Raw genomic sequence first — 14,178 nt, forward strand, 5'->3', positions numbered from 1 at the left:
TGTGCCTTGGGTGTGACCATCCTGTGATATAATGCTATTATAAGCCTCTCAATTTCACTCACAGTCATACTGAACCTGTGTAACCTGTATACTCAATGGAACAATAATGAAACAAATCATCATTTATTTAACTTAAAAAGTGTGTCCATGGTCACATCTGGATAAATAAATCAAGTCATTTGTCTCTAATCCAGAACACTCGTCACGTCACGATAATATCAGTTTTGATGTCCATTGTTTGATATTTGATGTCAGATATTCTACAAATTAGTGGACAGCTAAGGGTGATACTATGGAAGTGACAATGGAATGTTCTCCGTCAACATCACAATTATTTCCTGTAAACCACTCTCTTCATAGAAAGAGGAGGTGGACACACGTGTTGAAATCGAAAACATGACTGGCACAACATATTAAACAACGTCAGATTAAGACAGGTGAAATACTTGTTTAGCTTGTCTTGCATTGCCTCTTTTAACCTTGCACAAAGCACACCTGGTGCAAAGAGGCCAAGCGCGGAGAGAGTGTCTTTGCTAGTTTCAGTCCGAGGCAGTTTCCATTTCCTCCTTCAGTGCCCACATTGTTTAATATGTTGTGCCCGTCTGAACGCCCTGGGGCTTGATGGTCTTAAAATGAGGTTTGTTCAGGCACTTTGGCACATTGCTATCTTGAGTCAGCGGGAAGCAACTACACAATTGACCAACAAAAACTTGGTCTGAAGTCAATTTCACGTTATTTCACTGTTAAAGGCGCATTATAAATATAGTAGCCTAATATGCGTCTACATAGGCGGGTGCACAACGTGTAGACACTCTGTTTGTTACACATACAGGGACGCTTAACAGCGCATAAATATGCACAAGATTAATATATGTATATATCACAATATGTAAGACTATTTATGTACATCTGTTAGATATTTAAGCCGACTGAAGTTACAACATTTGAAATAAGCACTCGGAATTCATAACAAACAACACTTGCTGTCCAGAGTTCCTAATAAAAACTGCATGTCCAAACTAACTTCGTCAAATCATTGTTGACAGAGCTGCAAAATATTTACAATGTTCTTGTTACAATGCTAAACCAAAGTTATGACTATCCTAATAGTAGTTCTTGTGGCTAGGCTCAAGTGAGGATATTCCACTCACAAGCGTTAATTTCCAATCTCCGAGCCACTGGCTGCTCTTCAACATCTGCTTCCTCTTCCAATGAAAGCTCAAACATACACTCACAGTTTCTTGTGACGTGTTACTGTCTGTGTTAGCAATCACGGTGACTCACTGTTAATCAGCCAATCAGAGCATAGCTCTGTGGTTGGGCAGTTGTTATATTCGTTAGGTTGTTGGCTATGAGTACTTGCATCTGACAGTGAGAGGATTGACTACTGTGGGAAGTCCCCAACCAATAGCACAAGGACTAAAACATATTTCCCTGTGCATAGCTAAACTAAAATAAAAAATCTGCAAAAAGACTTTACACATATATTGCAATTCGGAGCCTATGGTGAAGGACATTTCCCTTGCAGTTTTTGGGTGGCTGAGCTTTAATCTTCTCCATCATAGCCTCCATCTTTTTCAGCAGTTCCAGAATCCAGCTCTCTATATATAACCACACAAGGGTTGAAGAAATGGTTGAGAGAACAAGACCATTTAGGCTTCACAATGGTTAAGAGTGACTGTGTTCCAGTAGCATGGATAGAGAGTAAGTCAAGTCCAGTCCTCTGCCAGAGCCTGGGTTCCCTGGATATACACTCAATTTCTGTCCCTGTCACTCCACTCTCATGCTTTTTGCATTGAATAAGTCTGTTAATCTGCTTAAGTGTCTTTCCATCTAGTAAACTGCTGAGGGAAGAACATTTAGGGGTGACAATTAGAATAACTAAACAAAACAAAAAATAGTGTTTGAGTCCTCCAATGTGTTTTTACGGTTCAAAGGGGCTATGAAAGACTCTGCTCCGCCACACCTCTCTACTGTTCTCCACCAGCCATCCTGCAGACTCCCTCCCTCCACCTGCTGGGTCATCTTCCTTCTCTCCTAATGTAGTTGTCCTGACGAGACAGCACATTCAAAATGAATTCTCCCACAGTGTCACGTCTGTGCTGAACTCAGCTCCGGCCATGCTCCTTTCTTCATTTTGGACTCACACACCTCCTTTACAGCTCTTTCACATTCCCAGCTGCACTTCATTCACAATCACAATCAGTAGATCCCACACACCTGGCACTCATCTTCCCCAGCACTGTTTCAGAGTTTGTTCTTAGATATCCCCTGCTTACCTTTTGTACGTTCTCGTTTTTTTCCCCCAAATCCCTAGTCTCTTTTGTGCGTTACCGTCTATGTCTACTGTGTCTACTGCGTTTATGTCTACTGTGCTTTTGAATCCTCAGATGCTTTCGTGTTTTTGCCCGTCTTTTCCCCTGTTAACCCTGTACTGGCTGGTTTATTAAACTCCCATCTCCCTGCAATTTTTGTGTCGTCTGCCAATCAGTGACACACAGCCTTTCAATGATTGGTGTTTTGAAGTGTTCCATTCTGTGTTTAGTTATTATTATTATTGAGAGGATATTTCATTCTACAGATGTTCCATTCTGTGATCTGATGATATTATAAGCCTCTCATTTGATCTCACAGTCATACTGAACCTGTGTAACCTGTAAACCGTATACTCAATTTAACAATAATGAAGCAAATTATTATTTCTTTAATGGAAATAAATAGTGTTTCCATGGTCACTTCTGGATAAATACATCAGGTGATTTGTCTTTAATCCAGAACACTCGTCACGTCACGATCATATCAGTTTTGATGTCCATTGTTTGATGGCAGGTATTCTACAAGTTAGTACACAGCTGATGGTGACTATGGAAAATACATTGGAATGTTCTCTGTCAACAATCCAAATTAACTCTGTCGGTTTATTTCCCGTAATCAGCTCCTCGTCAGAGAAAGATAAAGTGGAGACAAGTTTTGACATTTAACATGACAGCAAATGCCAGAACAAGACAGGTGAAAAACTAGTTTGGCCTGTATTGCATTGTCTCTTTTAAACTTTTGAGCCCCATCTTCCAGCTGGTGCAAAGGTGCGCAAGCGCAACGCAAGTTTTTTTTGCTTCAGATTGACGCGGTTGTCATTTCCTCGTCCAATGCACACGTCCAATGCCATCTGAGCGCTCACAGGCTTGTTGGCCTTAAAATGAGGTTTGTTCAGCCATGTTGGCATATTGCAATCTTGAGGCAGAATCACTTGCCCGATTCACCAACAAGTTAATTGCGCATTATTTCACTGTTATTTTAAAGGAGTATTATAAAAATAGTTGTCTCATATGCGTCTACATAGGCAGTTGCACAACAACGCTTAACAACGCACAATTATGCACAAGATTAAAAATACAAACAGAGTGTTAGGAGCCATCGCGGGAACGGTTGGCTGGGCAACGGGAGGGGCTGGCTCGTTTCATAGCTTGCTGGCTCATCTCATGTTGTGTGTGTGTGTGCATTAGTATGTATGTGTGTGTATTAGTATGTGTGTGTGTATATTTGTATGTGGGTGTGTGTATCTTCGCGTGCCTGCATTACCACAGGAATCCACCAGAGAAATATTAGTGAAACCTTCTAGGCCTAGATAAACAGGCAGCCATGTTTGTATGCAGTCTTCATTGGGCTCTTCCCTAAATGACAGGCATGTATTCACTTGTAGCTCATCATCAATTTGATATATTTGATATGTATCTGTGTTTACCTCATGTTATGACATAATACCTCTAATGATTTTAATGTGAAAATAGATTCCTTAGTTTCATACAGCACAGTTGCACTTTGAGTGTCCTACACCTTTGCCAAATGCATTTGTGAATTTATGATTCTTTCTTTTCTTTTTTTTTCTTTGGGAATGCCTCTGTTGACATTCATAAAACATTATAAATGTTCATGATATGTAACCTACTGCTCCTTGGTTTGTTCCAGTAGTAAATTAGTGTCAAAAATGATATGAAATAAGATGCCAATAGTGCCTTGTGACTAGTGTTGTCATGGTGATATGTCATGTTGTATTGAATGAAAGAAAAGAACTGCGCAACTAGTGTCAGTTTGACGTGTTTTTATTTGTATTCATCATACAAGTTCGTTTTGTAAATGAGCCATAAGTTAGCCTCAAAGTGAAGTCCATGACCCCACATGGAATCCCTCTCTCCAGATGACAGAAGACGCCACTGCAGTGTTAATTTTGGCAGCTATTTTAGATTTAGTCTTAGTCTTAAGACAAAAATGCATATTAGTTTTAGTCACATTTAGTCATTTTTATCCTTCTTAGTTTTAGTCGACTTTTCGTCGACGAAAACTCAGAACATTTTAGTCTAGTTCTAGTCACATTTAAAAGTCCATATTATAGCCACATTAAATACCCGTCCTTCCCTTCTCAGTCCCAGGACCCATTGTGTTGTGTTTACAACTGCATAATAGTCAATTTGCAGTACTTAAATTGTGGATGCAATTAGTCTCTAAGATACAGATCTCCTAGTATATACCTACATATATGCCTACATGAATTCCAATTAATTAAATGTAAATAATCATATTAAGGCAATACTTAATTGACAGTTTTATCATTAAAATTTAAGACAATATCAAGTCTATATTTTGAAGATTCAAATGATGTGATAGCACAATACAACTACTATGCCTACCAGGCCTTAGAGTTAAATCAACCACATATCCTCCTTATGAATTGCTGTGCAATCTGATAGTTTTGACAGTTGAAAGTGGTGCCAATGATAATAACAATTGCATAAATAGACAAGGATATGTAAACCAATCACATGTTCATTTATTTTTTGTTGATTAATGTCATGTGTGGCCTGTCCTATAGTCCATTCTGCAATGAGTTTACTAGCTAGCTATCGATATATTCATCACCAGAGCATCGAGTTCCACAACTTCCAGGACGTTACATTCAACATTGACTTTCATTTTTTCTCAAACGCTCCAGGCACCATGGACTACCGTGCAGTGATTCGGCCTCACCAGAATTCCGTGTTTGTTTTCCGTGTATCTTTGTGTTTAGCCTTAGTTATTAGAGCATCTTTTGTACTTAGCCTTAATCATTTATAATCATCTGTGTCTTAATTTAGTTCTTATGAGCTTTGACTTAGTAGTTTAATAATCTTCTGTTAGTTAAAGTCAACCTCCTATTTTTAGTTCTAGTTTGAGAAATCTAAAATGATAAATATGATGATGAATATGTATTTACAAATGGATTGCGTTGTTTGCCCTCTTTTCAAAAGTCTGCCTGACTTCTGCTTCTATAGACCTAAATAATGTACGGGCATATACCCTTAATCTCAAGACCTTAACCCTCCTATTATGTTTGGGGTCAATTTGACCCCATTCAATGTTTAACGTCTCTAAATAAATGTTTGACATAATTAGTTTTGCTTCATATTTAATGACTTTTCCTAATTTAATGGGGACAACTGGGTAAACACAAAATTAACATGATATGTTTCCAATGTCCTGTACACATACTTTACGCATAGGTGTTGTTTGGGGTCAATTTGACCCCAGGCTGTTTTAATTGTATAAAACATATAAGAAATATCAACTTTTTTCATCACATTGTTACTTTTCTTGATTAAAGAAATAGTTTTTTATTCCAAATGTTACAGATAACAACAATATGTACTTAGAAATAATATGAAGCCATAAAAACACCAGAAGGATATCTCTTTCCAATTTTAGGTTGAAGGGACCAGCATAGGTCATAAGAATATGCCGTAGTCAATAAGTCAATGATATTATACCTAGTCATAATTGTTACTTTTATTTGGATTTAATTAGCCATGAGTGGACTTTGCTTGGTGAATATTCTTTGTCTCTGGCCTGGGTAAGTGAGGTGCGACATTGGTCTCGCCTCCCCCCCAGGTCGAGACAAAGAACCCTGCATGCATGGCCCATTTGAATAGACGGTGACACCCCTTAATGTCAGTGTATTTAACCGACTGTTCCCCAAGGAACAAGTCAGATGAGTCTGAGGTGAAGCTATGAGTGGACGTTCAGGCTTTGTCTCCCTTGGTGGCCACCACTGTATAAGAATAAACCTGAATCCTGACTGATCAAACCTAAGACTGAATCTTCAATATATGGTATAAAACTAATTACCATCAAGGTCAATCAGTGAGATTTTATGGGGATCTGCATATTTCTCCATAGTCGCGTAACATGTATTCTGGATGTATAAAGGGAGTGGGTGGGGATATTGTTTTATTTTTAAGGGCTATTTAGGTAGTCAACAAACAAACCTAAAGTACCTGACACATAAACTTGGGTAAAACAAAATAATTGACCCCAAGCATAATAGATGTGGGTAAAATTTTAACATAATAGGAGGGTTAAACAAATAGGGCATCCATATCAGAGATGCTGATTTCTTCCATGCTGCCATATCAATATTGGCGTATGACGGTGCACATGTTTCCCCACTACTGGAAAGGAGACAGCAGGGACAGGGTGAATTACCTCTGGTGGTGCAGTTCAGGTAAAACACCACTAGGTAGAGCTTCCATGTCAAAACAGAGAAGGATTTTACATGAACAGCAGTTCAGATAAAACACCACTAGGTGGAACCTTGCATCTCATTACAGAGAACGATTTTACCTGAACAGCAGTCCTGAAAAGGGTAAAAAAAAAAAAAAAAGACAAATAGATGTTGGAATAATAGGAAGGTTAAATGAATAATATTTGTATTTGTGTTCTATTGCTTGTGAATAGAATCAGTGACACATTTCTCCTTCATAAGGCTATGCATCCTTGTTCCCAAGAAGTGTTACAGTTATATTGGCTTTTCACACTGAAAGTGCATGTCTATTAGAGTGTGATGAATCAAACTGGCTAAGAGGCTATGGTATTTTACCAGAGCTTTCTTCTGTCAAAGGGGAATCATCCTTGCAAATGACTCCCAAACACTGTAGTTGTTTTTCAGGGGCTTTATTCTATTAAAGCAAATTCTTTTTTCTTCTCCTCTTGTTGTGTCCTCTCCTTTTTTCATTACTGACATCTGTAACTGTAATAAAGCACTGGGATCACACACACAAATATATCTGCTTTGACACTCAGTGACTGATGGCAGGTATAAGGTAAAACATCGCTAAGTGTGGGTCTATAGAAATTCCAATGGAATGTTGTGAGTCATGACAGCATAATCCCTTTCCTGGTAACTGCTACTCTTTGTTGGAGGAGAAGGTGGAGACAATTGTTGGCAGTGAAGCGCATGACAGAAAATGTTGCAGAGCAGGACAGACAAAAACTTTAACCCCTGTTCACCTTTGGGTTGTGGACACACCCTCTTTTCTCTCTGTTGTGTCTCTTGCTCAAAAATGGGTAATCAATTTTGTTGTAGTTGTGTGACAAAGATTAAGTAAAAAAACTACCCCTGCTGGACATGAGTTTCAATATTTCCCAAGGTTGATAAATTCACAGTGTGACATAAGGGAAAGTTCTGGGCTATAGGAAGTGAGCGTGCTCGTTCATAGGAACTAGAAGCATACACACACACAGGCTTACTTTAGTTGTCATATGGCATGAATTTTACGTCATACGATAAAACATGCTTATAGGCAAATTATATTATTCCAAATCCTGAGATATTAACTCACACAATATATGTCCTGGCACAAAAATTCAACAACTGAGAACAGAATAGGCAGCTATGTGTGAGAAACAACACCTGTGGAGAGGTAAAGAAGGTCACCTGTGTGAGAATCAACACCTGGGGAGAGGTAAAGAAGGGCACCTGCGTGAATACAAACCAAGCAGCAAGTGCACAAAGTCTGGGCCTCACAGGCTTGTCAATCACACAGATGCTCCGCCCCTGCACTTCACCACTCTGGGCCTCAGACCTGTCAATCACACAGATGCTCCGCCCCTGCACTTCACCACTCTGGGCCTCACAGACCTGTCAATCACACAGATGCTCCGCCCCTGCACTTCACCACTCTGGGCCTCAGACCTGTCAATCACACAGATGCTCCGCCCCTGCACTTCACCACTCTGGGCCTCACAGGCCTGTCAATCACACAGATGCTCCGCCCCTGCACTTCACCACTCTGGGCCTCACAGGCCTGTCAATCACACAGATGCTCTGCCCTGGATGTTTTCAACACCCAGCAACATCCCTGCCTTTAGTTCAGGTTAGATTATTTCAGGTCACCTAATAACGTAATGCTAATCTTAATCAAGAATGAGGGCTATTTGCTCATACATGATGCATCATATTTTTCTGAGCCCATGTTTAGCAGTAGGAGCCCTGTTTTATTTGTTTTACCCTGCCCTTCAAACAGTCCGCCACGGTCATAACCAATAACTTAGTGTTTGGCAACCTTTGGTGTTATGGTCTATGTTTACACTCAAAGAGCGTGCAAAAACACCATTTACACAACCACTACACATGAGACAATCTTGAAATAATTATCTTGGCTGTAGACTATAAACATAGCTATAGAGTTGTATTGGGATATATGAAATGTAGAGGGATCTTATCTTTGATACGATGTGTAAATATTTAAACATTCCTGATTTGGAATGTGCAAGGCCCCTTCTTTGCATTACAATAACATTAGCAGTTAATAAACACAATACATATGTACAGTACAAAAATATATTTATACACATATCTATGAATGCACTCATATCTATTATAACATTAAACAGCACATTATGCAGATAGAAAGAACATAGAGACCAAATAGATTAAAATGGTACAGTGCATTAAAATAAAATCTAGAGTTCATTAAAAGACAGAGAATTCAAAGATAAAAACATAAAATAAACGTAGATGCTCCCTCATCTGGATCATGCTCTTGTTAATTAGTGTCATCCTCTGACTCTTTTTTTCATCGAAGAAATCTCATAAACACAACTGCAGCTCCTACTACTACTCCTGCTGCTGCTCCCACTACTACTCCTGCTATTGCTGCGCCTGCTACTGCTGCTGCTGCTCCTCCTCCTTTCTTTCTCACCTCCTCTTCTCTTTCCCTCTCCTTTTCTCTTATTCTTCTCTGCACCTCCTTGTACATCTCACTGGTGTAGTTTGCTCCCCCATTCTTCTTCACCATGGCCTCAATTTTCTCCATTAGCTTTCTGACCTGAGTGCTGTCTTTACTCTTATTGTTGAAGACGTGATATCTATCTCCACAATGTCTAGTAAGAGATGAGAGAACATGATTTTTGAGCAGAAAATCTGACACTGGTGTCCCCTCCAGCACATCCCCATGAGTGAGGAGCACTATAGTGTACTTCAGCGCCCCCTCACCAAAGTTATCCTGGATCAACTTCACAGCATTCCTCTCCTCCTCTGTGAACCTCACGGCTAAACTGATCACCAGCAGGAACGCATGAGGCCCAGGGACAGACATCTCAACACCCTTCTCCAGCTCACCATTCAGCTCTTCTGTAGGCTGTTCTGTACCAAATAATCCTGGTGTATCAATCACTGTAATGTGTCTACCATCCACTACAATATGTTGATTACTGCATTTTTCAGTCACAGATTCAAATGAGACAGCCTCTTTAAAAGCTTTCCTCCCCAGGATGGTGTTTGCTGAGGCACTCTTTCCAGAACCAGTTTTACCCAGCAGCACGACACTTAGAGACACTGTGGAGGAAACAGTGAAAACTCTTGAATGGTGTGAAATGAGCTGTAATTGTAGTAAAAGACAGGATCTATATCTACATGACCTCCTCCACATAAGTAATCAACACAACAGGATATTGGGTTACAGGGTAACAACATTTACTCTGCTTAATGTTCTTAAGAACATATGGAGGTGCTTTCATGAGGAACACTATTCATGTTATAGTCTCATTTCATTTGGAATGGGATAAAGGCAATGGAACATGTTTGGTTCTAGAATGAGTAAGTATTGTATTGTTATCTTCTTCATGTGTACATGATGCTTGATCTCAAGTGTCTAAGCCTGGGAATGATAGAATATAACACTGTATTTTGATTTGGGGGAGCATGGCAGGCATTCATTAATCATGAAACCATGTAACACTGTAATGCCTTTTGTCCACAAGAAACACAAACGTGCCAGCATTGCGTCCACACAATGATGAAGAGAGTACATTCTTTCATGCACAGAAAACAAAACGAATGATTCATGTCATGCACTAAAATGACTGTTTTGCTTTTCATTTTGTGAAGGCACTTCTCACTTTGTGGACAAAATAAACTCATCTCATAGGTTAAAGTAGATTAGTCTTAGGCCAATATATTTACTTTTGTGGCATGAAAATACTTTATTACTGAAAGTATAACGTGCAAAAAAGGTATTTTATGCAATACTTTCCGTGAATCAGCCCATTATATCATGAATGTCAAAATGAACATGAATTCCAAAAAATTTGACTCACTGTTGGGAGGTAGAGAAAGGCTTTCGCTCTGTGTTCCTAAGAGATCAGCACACAACAACGAATGTTACTTAGAAACGCATTCAGACTGATGTAAAAACAATACTTAAAATTTGTTTTGATAATTATAATACATTTTGATTTTGCAGAAACAAAAATGTCTAGACTCTAGAATGAAGTTATGGCCTTGCCAAACACAAGTTATTCTTTCCTCTTGACTAGCAGATAAACTGCCTTTACTGTCAAGGAATGCACTAAATGCAAACAGCTGTAACACACAAACCCCATATCATGTATACCCGTACTCCAGATCTGTATCATGTATACCCGTACTCCAGATCTGTATCATGTATACCGTACTCCAGATCTGTATCATATATATACCCGTACTCCAGATCTGTATCATGTTTTCCCGTACTTCAGATATGGACGCAGACGAAGTTTCAGTGACCAACACCAAAAGATTAACAAAATGATGCAGTTTGAATAATTCCACACCTGTGAAAACCATGAGCTAATTCTCAGCCTGTGAGGGACTAAGGCGGCCACCCCACATGTTGGGATGGGGGCTAACTGGAGTAGGTTGTGAAGGCGGGGAAAAAAGGTGCAAGCGAAATATAAAATGTGTAATAATTTATTTACCAGGGGATCAATCCCAAACATGCAAATCAACCAAAAATAAATAAAAACTCAAAAAGTACTTACAGTTTTTCACAATTGTTAACACACGTTTTTTCAAAACAATAACGGCTTTCTCAAAACTGCACACAGAAAACTGAAAACCTCACACACAAAATGCTAAACCTGACACTCCCTTTGCAAGATGACTCTTTGCCATCAAATCTCTTAACTGTTCACAAAATGGAACTTGTGTTTTCATTTGGTACACACAGCCATATTTTCAAAAGACAAGAAGAGTACACACAACTAAGCATTTGCTGCACACTACCAAGCATTTAGAGCACACTGCAGTGCAAAATTGAAAACACAATCATCGAAATGGAACACACCATATGAATGAAAATGACTCTGGAGAATGAGCCATTTCTCCTTTCGTAAAATGTCTCAGTCTAGGCCTACTTTTTTCATAGTCAAGCATAAAACAGTACACAAATATGCAGCAAAACATTTTTTATTTCGGGACACACAGTACTGTACTCTGTGTGTCCCAAAATAAAAAATGTTTTGCTGCATATTTGTGTACTGTTGTTGTACACGGTTGTGTGTACTGTAAACCGTGTGATAGCGTTGTTCTCACGAACCATATTTACAATTTCAGTCTCCTGTTCGGCGGTGAAAGTGTGTGTTCTTCCTCTGCAGTGTGGTTCTCTTTCAGTCCTGCAAAATACAAATACTGTGAGCACACTGTATTCTATTGATATGCAGTATTACAGTAGATAGATAGATAGATAGATAGATAGATAGATAGATAGATGAGATAGATAAATACTTTATTCATCCCGTGGGGAAATTCTGGTATCTTTCAGCTCTCATATTTACAATACAGTAATTACAGACAATATGTACAGGCAATATAATACAATACAAACAGACAATACAATACAGTACACAAGGCAAATAGATTTCGTACCTGTTCTCCATCCTGAAGCTTCTAATGATGGCAGCAACTGTGAAGCGGCTGATATTTGGTTGGACCCTCTGGCCAGCCTCCCTCATGCTCAAACCATGGTTGAGCACATGGTCTACCACAGCAGCCAAAATCTCATTAGAGATGACCATTCTCCTTCTTCTCCTTGTCCTTCTCATCCTCTTCCACCTCCTCTTCCTTCCCTCTGTCCTCCTACTCCTATACCTCCTACTCCTCCTTGTCCCCATCCTTCTTGTCCTCCTCTTCCCCCTCCTCTCACTCTTACCCCTCTCCTTCTCTGGTTGTTGATCTCTTCAAAGTTCTCCATTGTTTACCAAACAAAGCAGAGGCTCAAGGCACTTTTATGCTGCAGTCCTCATTGCAAATTGCTCAACCGACCTGAATGTTTAGAGATTTGACTATTTGTGTGTTGTAGGTTGATGCTTTGAGAGTCCAAATCATGTGGTTAATTTCAACCAGGCTAAACTTATCATGGCATTTGCGCGTGCACGTCCTACTTCAAAAGGCAGGAAAGGTCGATCACCAAAACAATGATTTTCTAACGGTATAATGGTTCTAAACTCAAAGAAAAGGGCTCTTTTTTTCTCCGCTGGCGAGCAGGAGATGAACATGAACGCTTATGAAGAATACAAGACCATAATCATGGCAAAATTCAACACCGCCACGCTGTGAGAGCAAGGTGTGTTGGGATGTTTATAGGGTGATATCTATGTATGAAAACCTGACGGCAAGTGTCAACTGGTACAGAGGATTCCTCTACCGGTTCGGGACTGCAAGGTTGCTAGTTCGAATCTCCTCTTCTCCTTTCTCGATGTAGTTTTACATTTCCTTGTAAGTCGCTTTGAATAAAATCGTCTGTTAAATGACTAAATGTATTAATAACAAATGCAATGAATTGAAGCAGTGAAAATAAATTGTCTGTATTTCTCTCTATTCTTATCATGAGTATATGCTATGGTGTACTAATAACACTGTACCACACAGTGTACAAAAATGTACCACTTGCAAAAAAGCGCTGTTCGACTGTGGTGTTTGCAATAAATGACTGGAGTAGGTCTTGTAAATAAATTATTCCTTGTCGGCTGAATCGGTAGCGCTCATACAAGAACTAATTATGGAATAATGGATCTTGGTGATCGCAAAGAACTCTCTCCCTATGCTAATCTAACTAGATATCTAATATCAGTCATTGGTCAATGGGATCCCTCCTTTTTCCGGGGGTGTGGCAAGTTTATCCAGCTACACTTAAGTTAGCCTGCGCTGGAGCAGGTTAGTGCTAATTGATATGTTACTATGGTGATTTATCAAAAGTTGCTTCCACGAACCAAAAAAAAGGGGCGTTTTTTATCTTAGCCTGACAATTAGCTTGCTAAACCGCTTAGCGAGCTACGACGAATACCCCCCAGTTCAGAAGGAAGACACTGGGTGTGTTGCTGTGACAGGACTTCAACAGGAGGCTGGGTATGGTCACACAGTCTCTTTCTACATAGTCATGTAAAAAGGGTCAAGTTTGTTTTTCTAGACTTCTTACTATAAAACACTGTGTATGATGTGTTTTCATACTGAGCACTTTAAAATGCTGTTTTGGTAATACACTGGACTGTAAACCATATGTGCTGCAGTACTGTTACAGCCTTGGCCTAGCATTTATGTGTTGACTACAATGTGAAACTACCCTATTTGTTTATTTATGTATTCAGTCTATTGAAACCGGTTTTGTCAGATTGCTCTGTGAAGTGCACTGTATCACTGTAACTGCAAAAAGCTTTGGCCTCACAAAGACAGGAGTGTTTTAGATGTATCACACTAGTGTGCAGTTAGTGATCGATTAGTGATCTAACCATATGAATAATCTGACACAAAAGTTGAATTTTGAAAATGGATTAGTGAGTTTTGAACACAGTTTCATTTTGAAGGAGATTTGTGTTTTGCATCTCATGTGTAAGCAGTTATAAACAAAAAAAACTGTAATATAGGTGCGGGTTGAGAGGATTGGCCCCTGTTGAAAGTCCCCAACCAATGGCACAAGGATTTACAGTTTTTCTTGATTGCTTAAGCACAATTTTGAAAACAGGGTGTATTTCCTGCTTTAGACCCAGATTTCAATTCTAAACCACACTTTCTTCAAAACACTACACACAATTATCTGCTTTAGACCCAGATTT

General features: G+C 39.3%; 1 protein-coding gene across 1 annotated transcript in view; it reads right to left on the reverse strand.

Moving 5' to 3' along the window:
- The window catches only part of LOC116219105 (GTPase IMAP family member 9-like), a 13,503-nt gene extending 2,750 nt beyond the window's left edge, over positions 1-10,753 (reverse strand). Inside the window, exons 1-3 of the mRNA XM_042703517.1 lie at positions 10,704-10,753; positions 10,408-10,443; positions 9,057-9,669 (exon numbers count right to left, since the gene is read on the reverse strand). Of these exons, the coding sequence (XP_042559451.1) occupies positions 9,057-9,669; positions 10,408-10,443; positions 10,704-10,753 (699 nt within the window). The remainder of the gene's footprint in view (positions 1-9,056; positions 9,670-10,407; positions 10,444-10,703) is intronic.
- Positions 10,754-14,178: the final 3,425 nt, after the last annotated feature.

This window comes from Clupea harengus, chromosome 24, assembly GCF_900700415.2.
Source record: "Clupea harengus chromosome 24, Ch_v2.0.2, whole genome shotgun sequence".
NCBI classification, from domain to species: Eukaryota; Metazoa; Chordata; class Actinopteri; order Clupeiformes; family Clupeidae; genus Clupea; species Clupea harengus.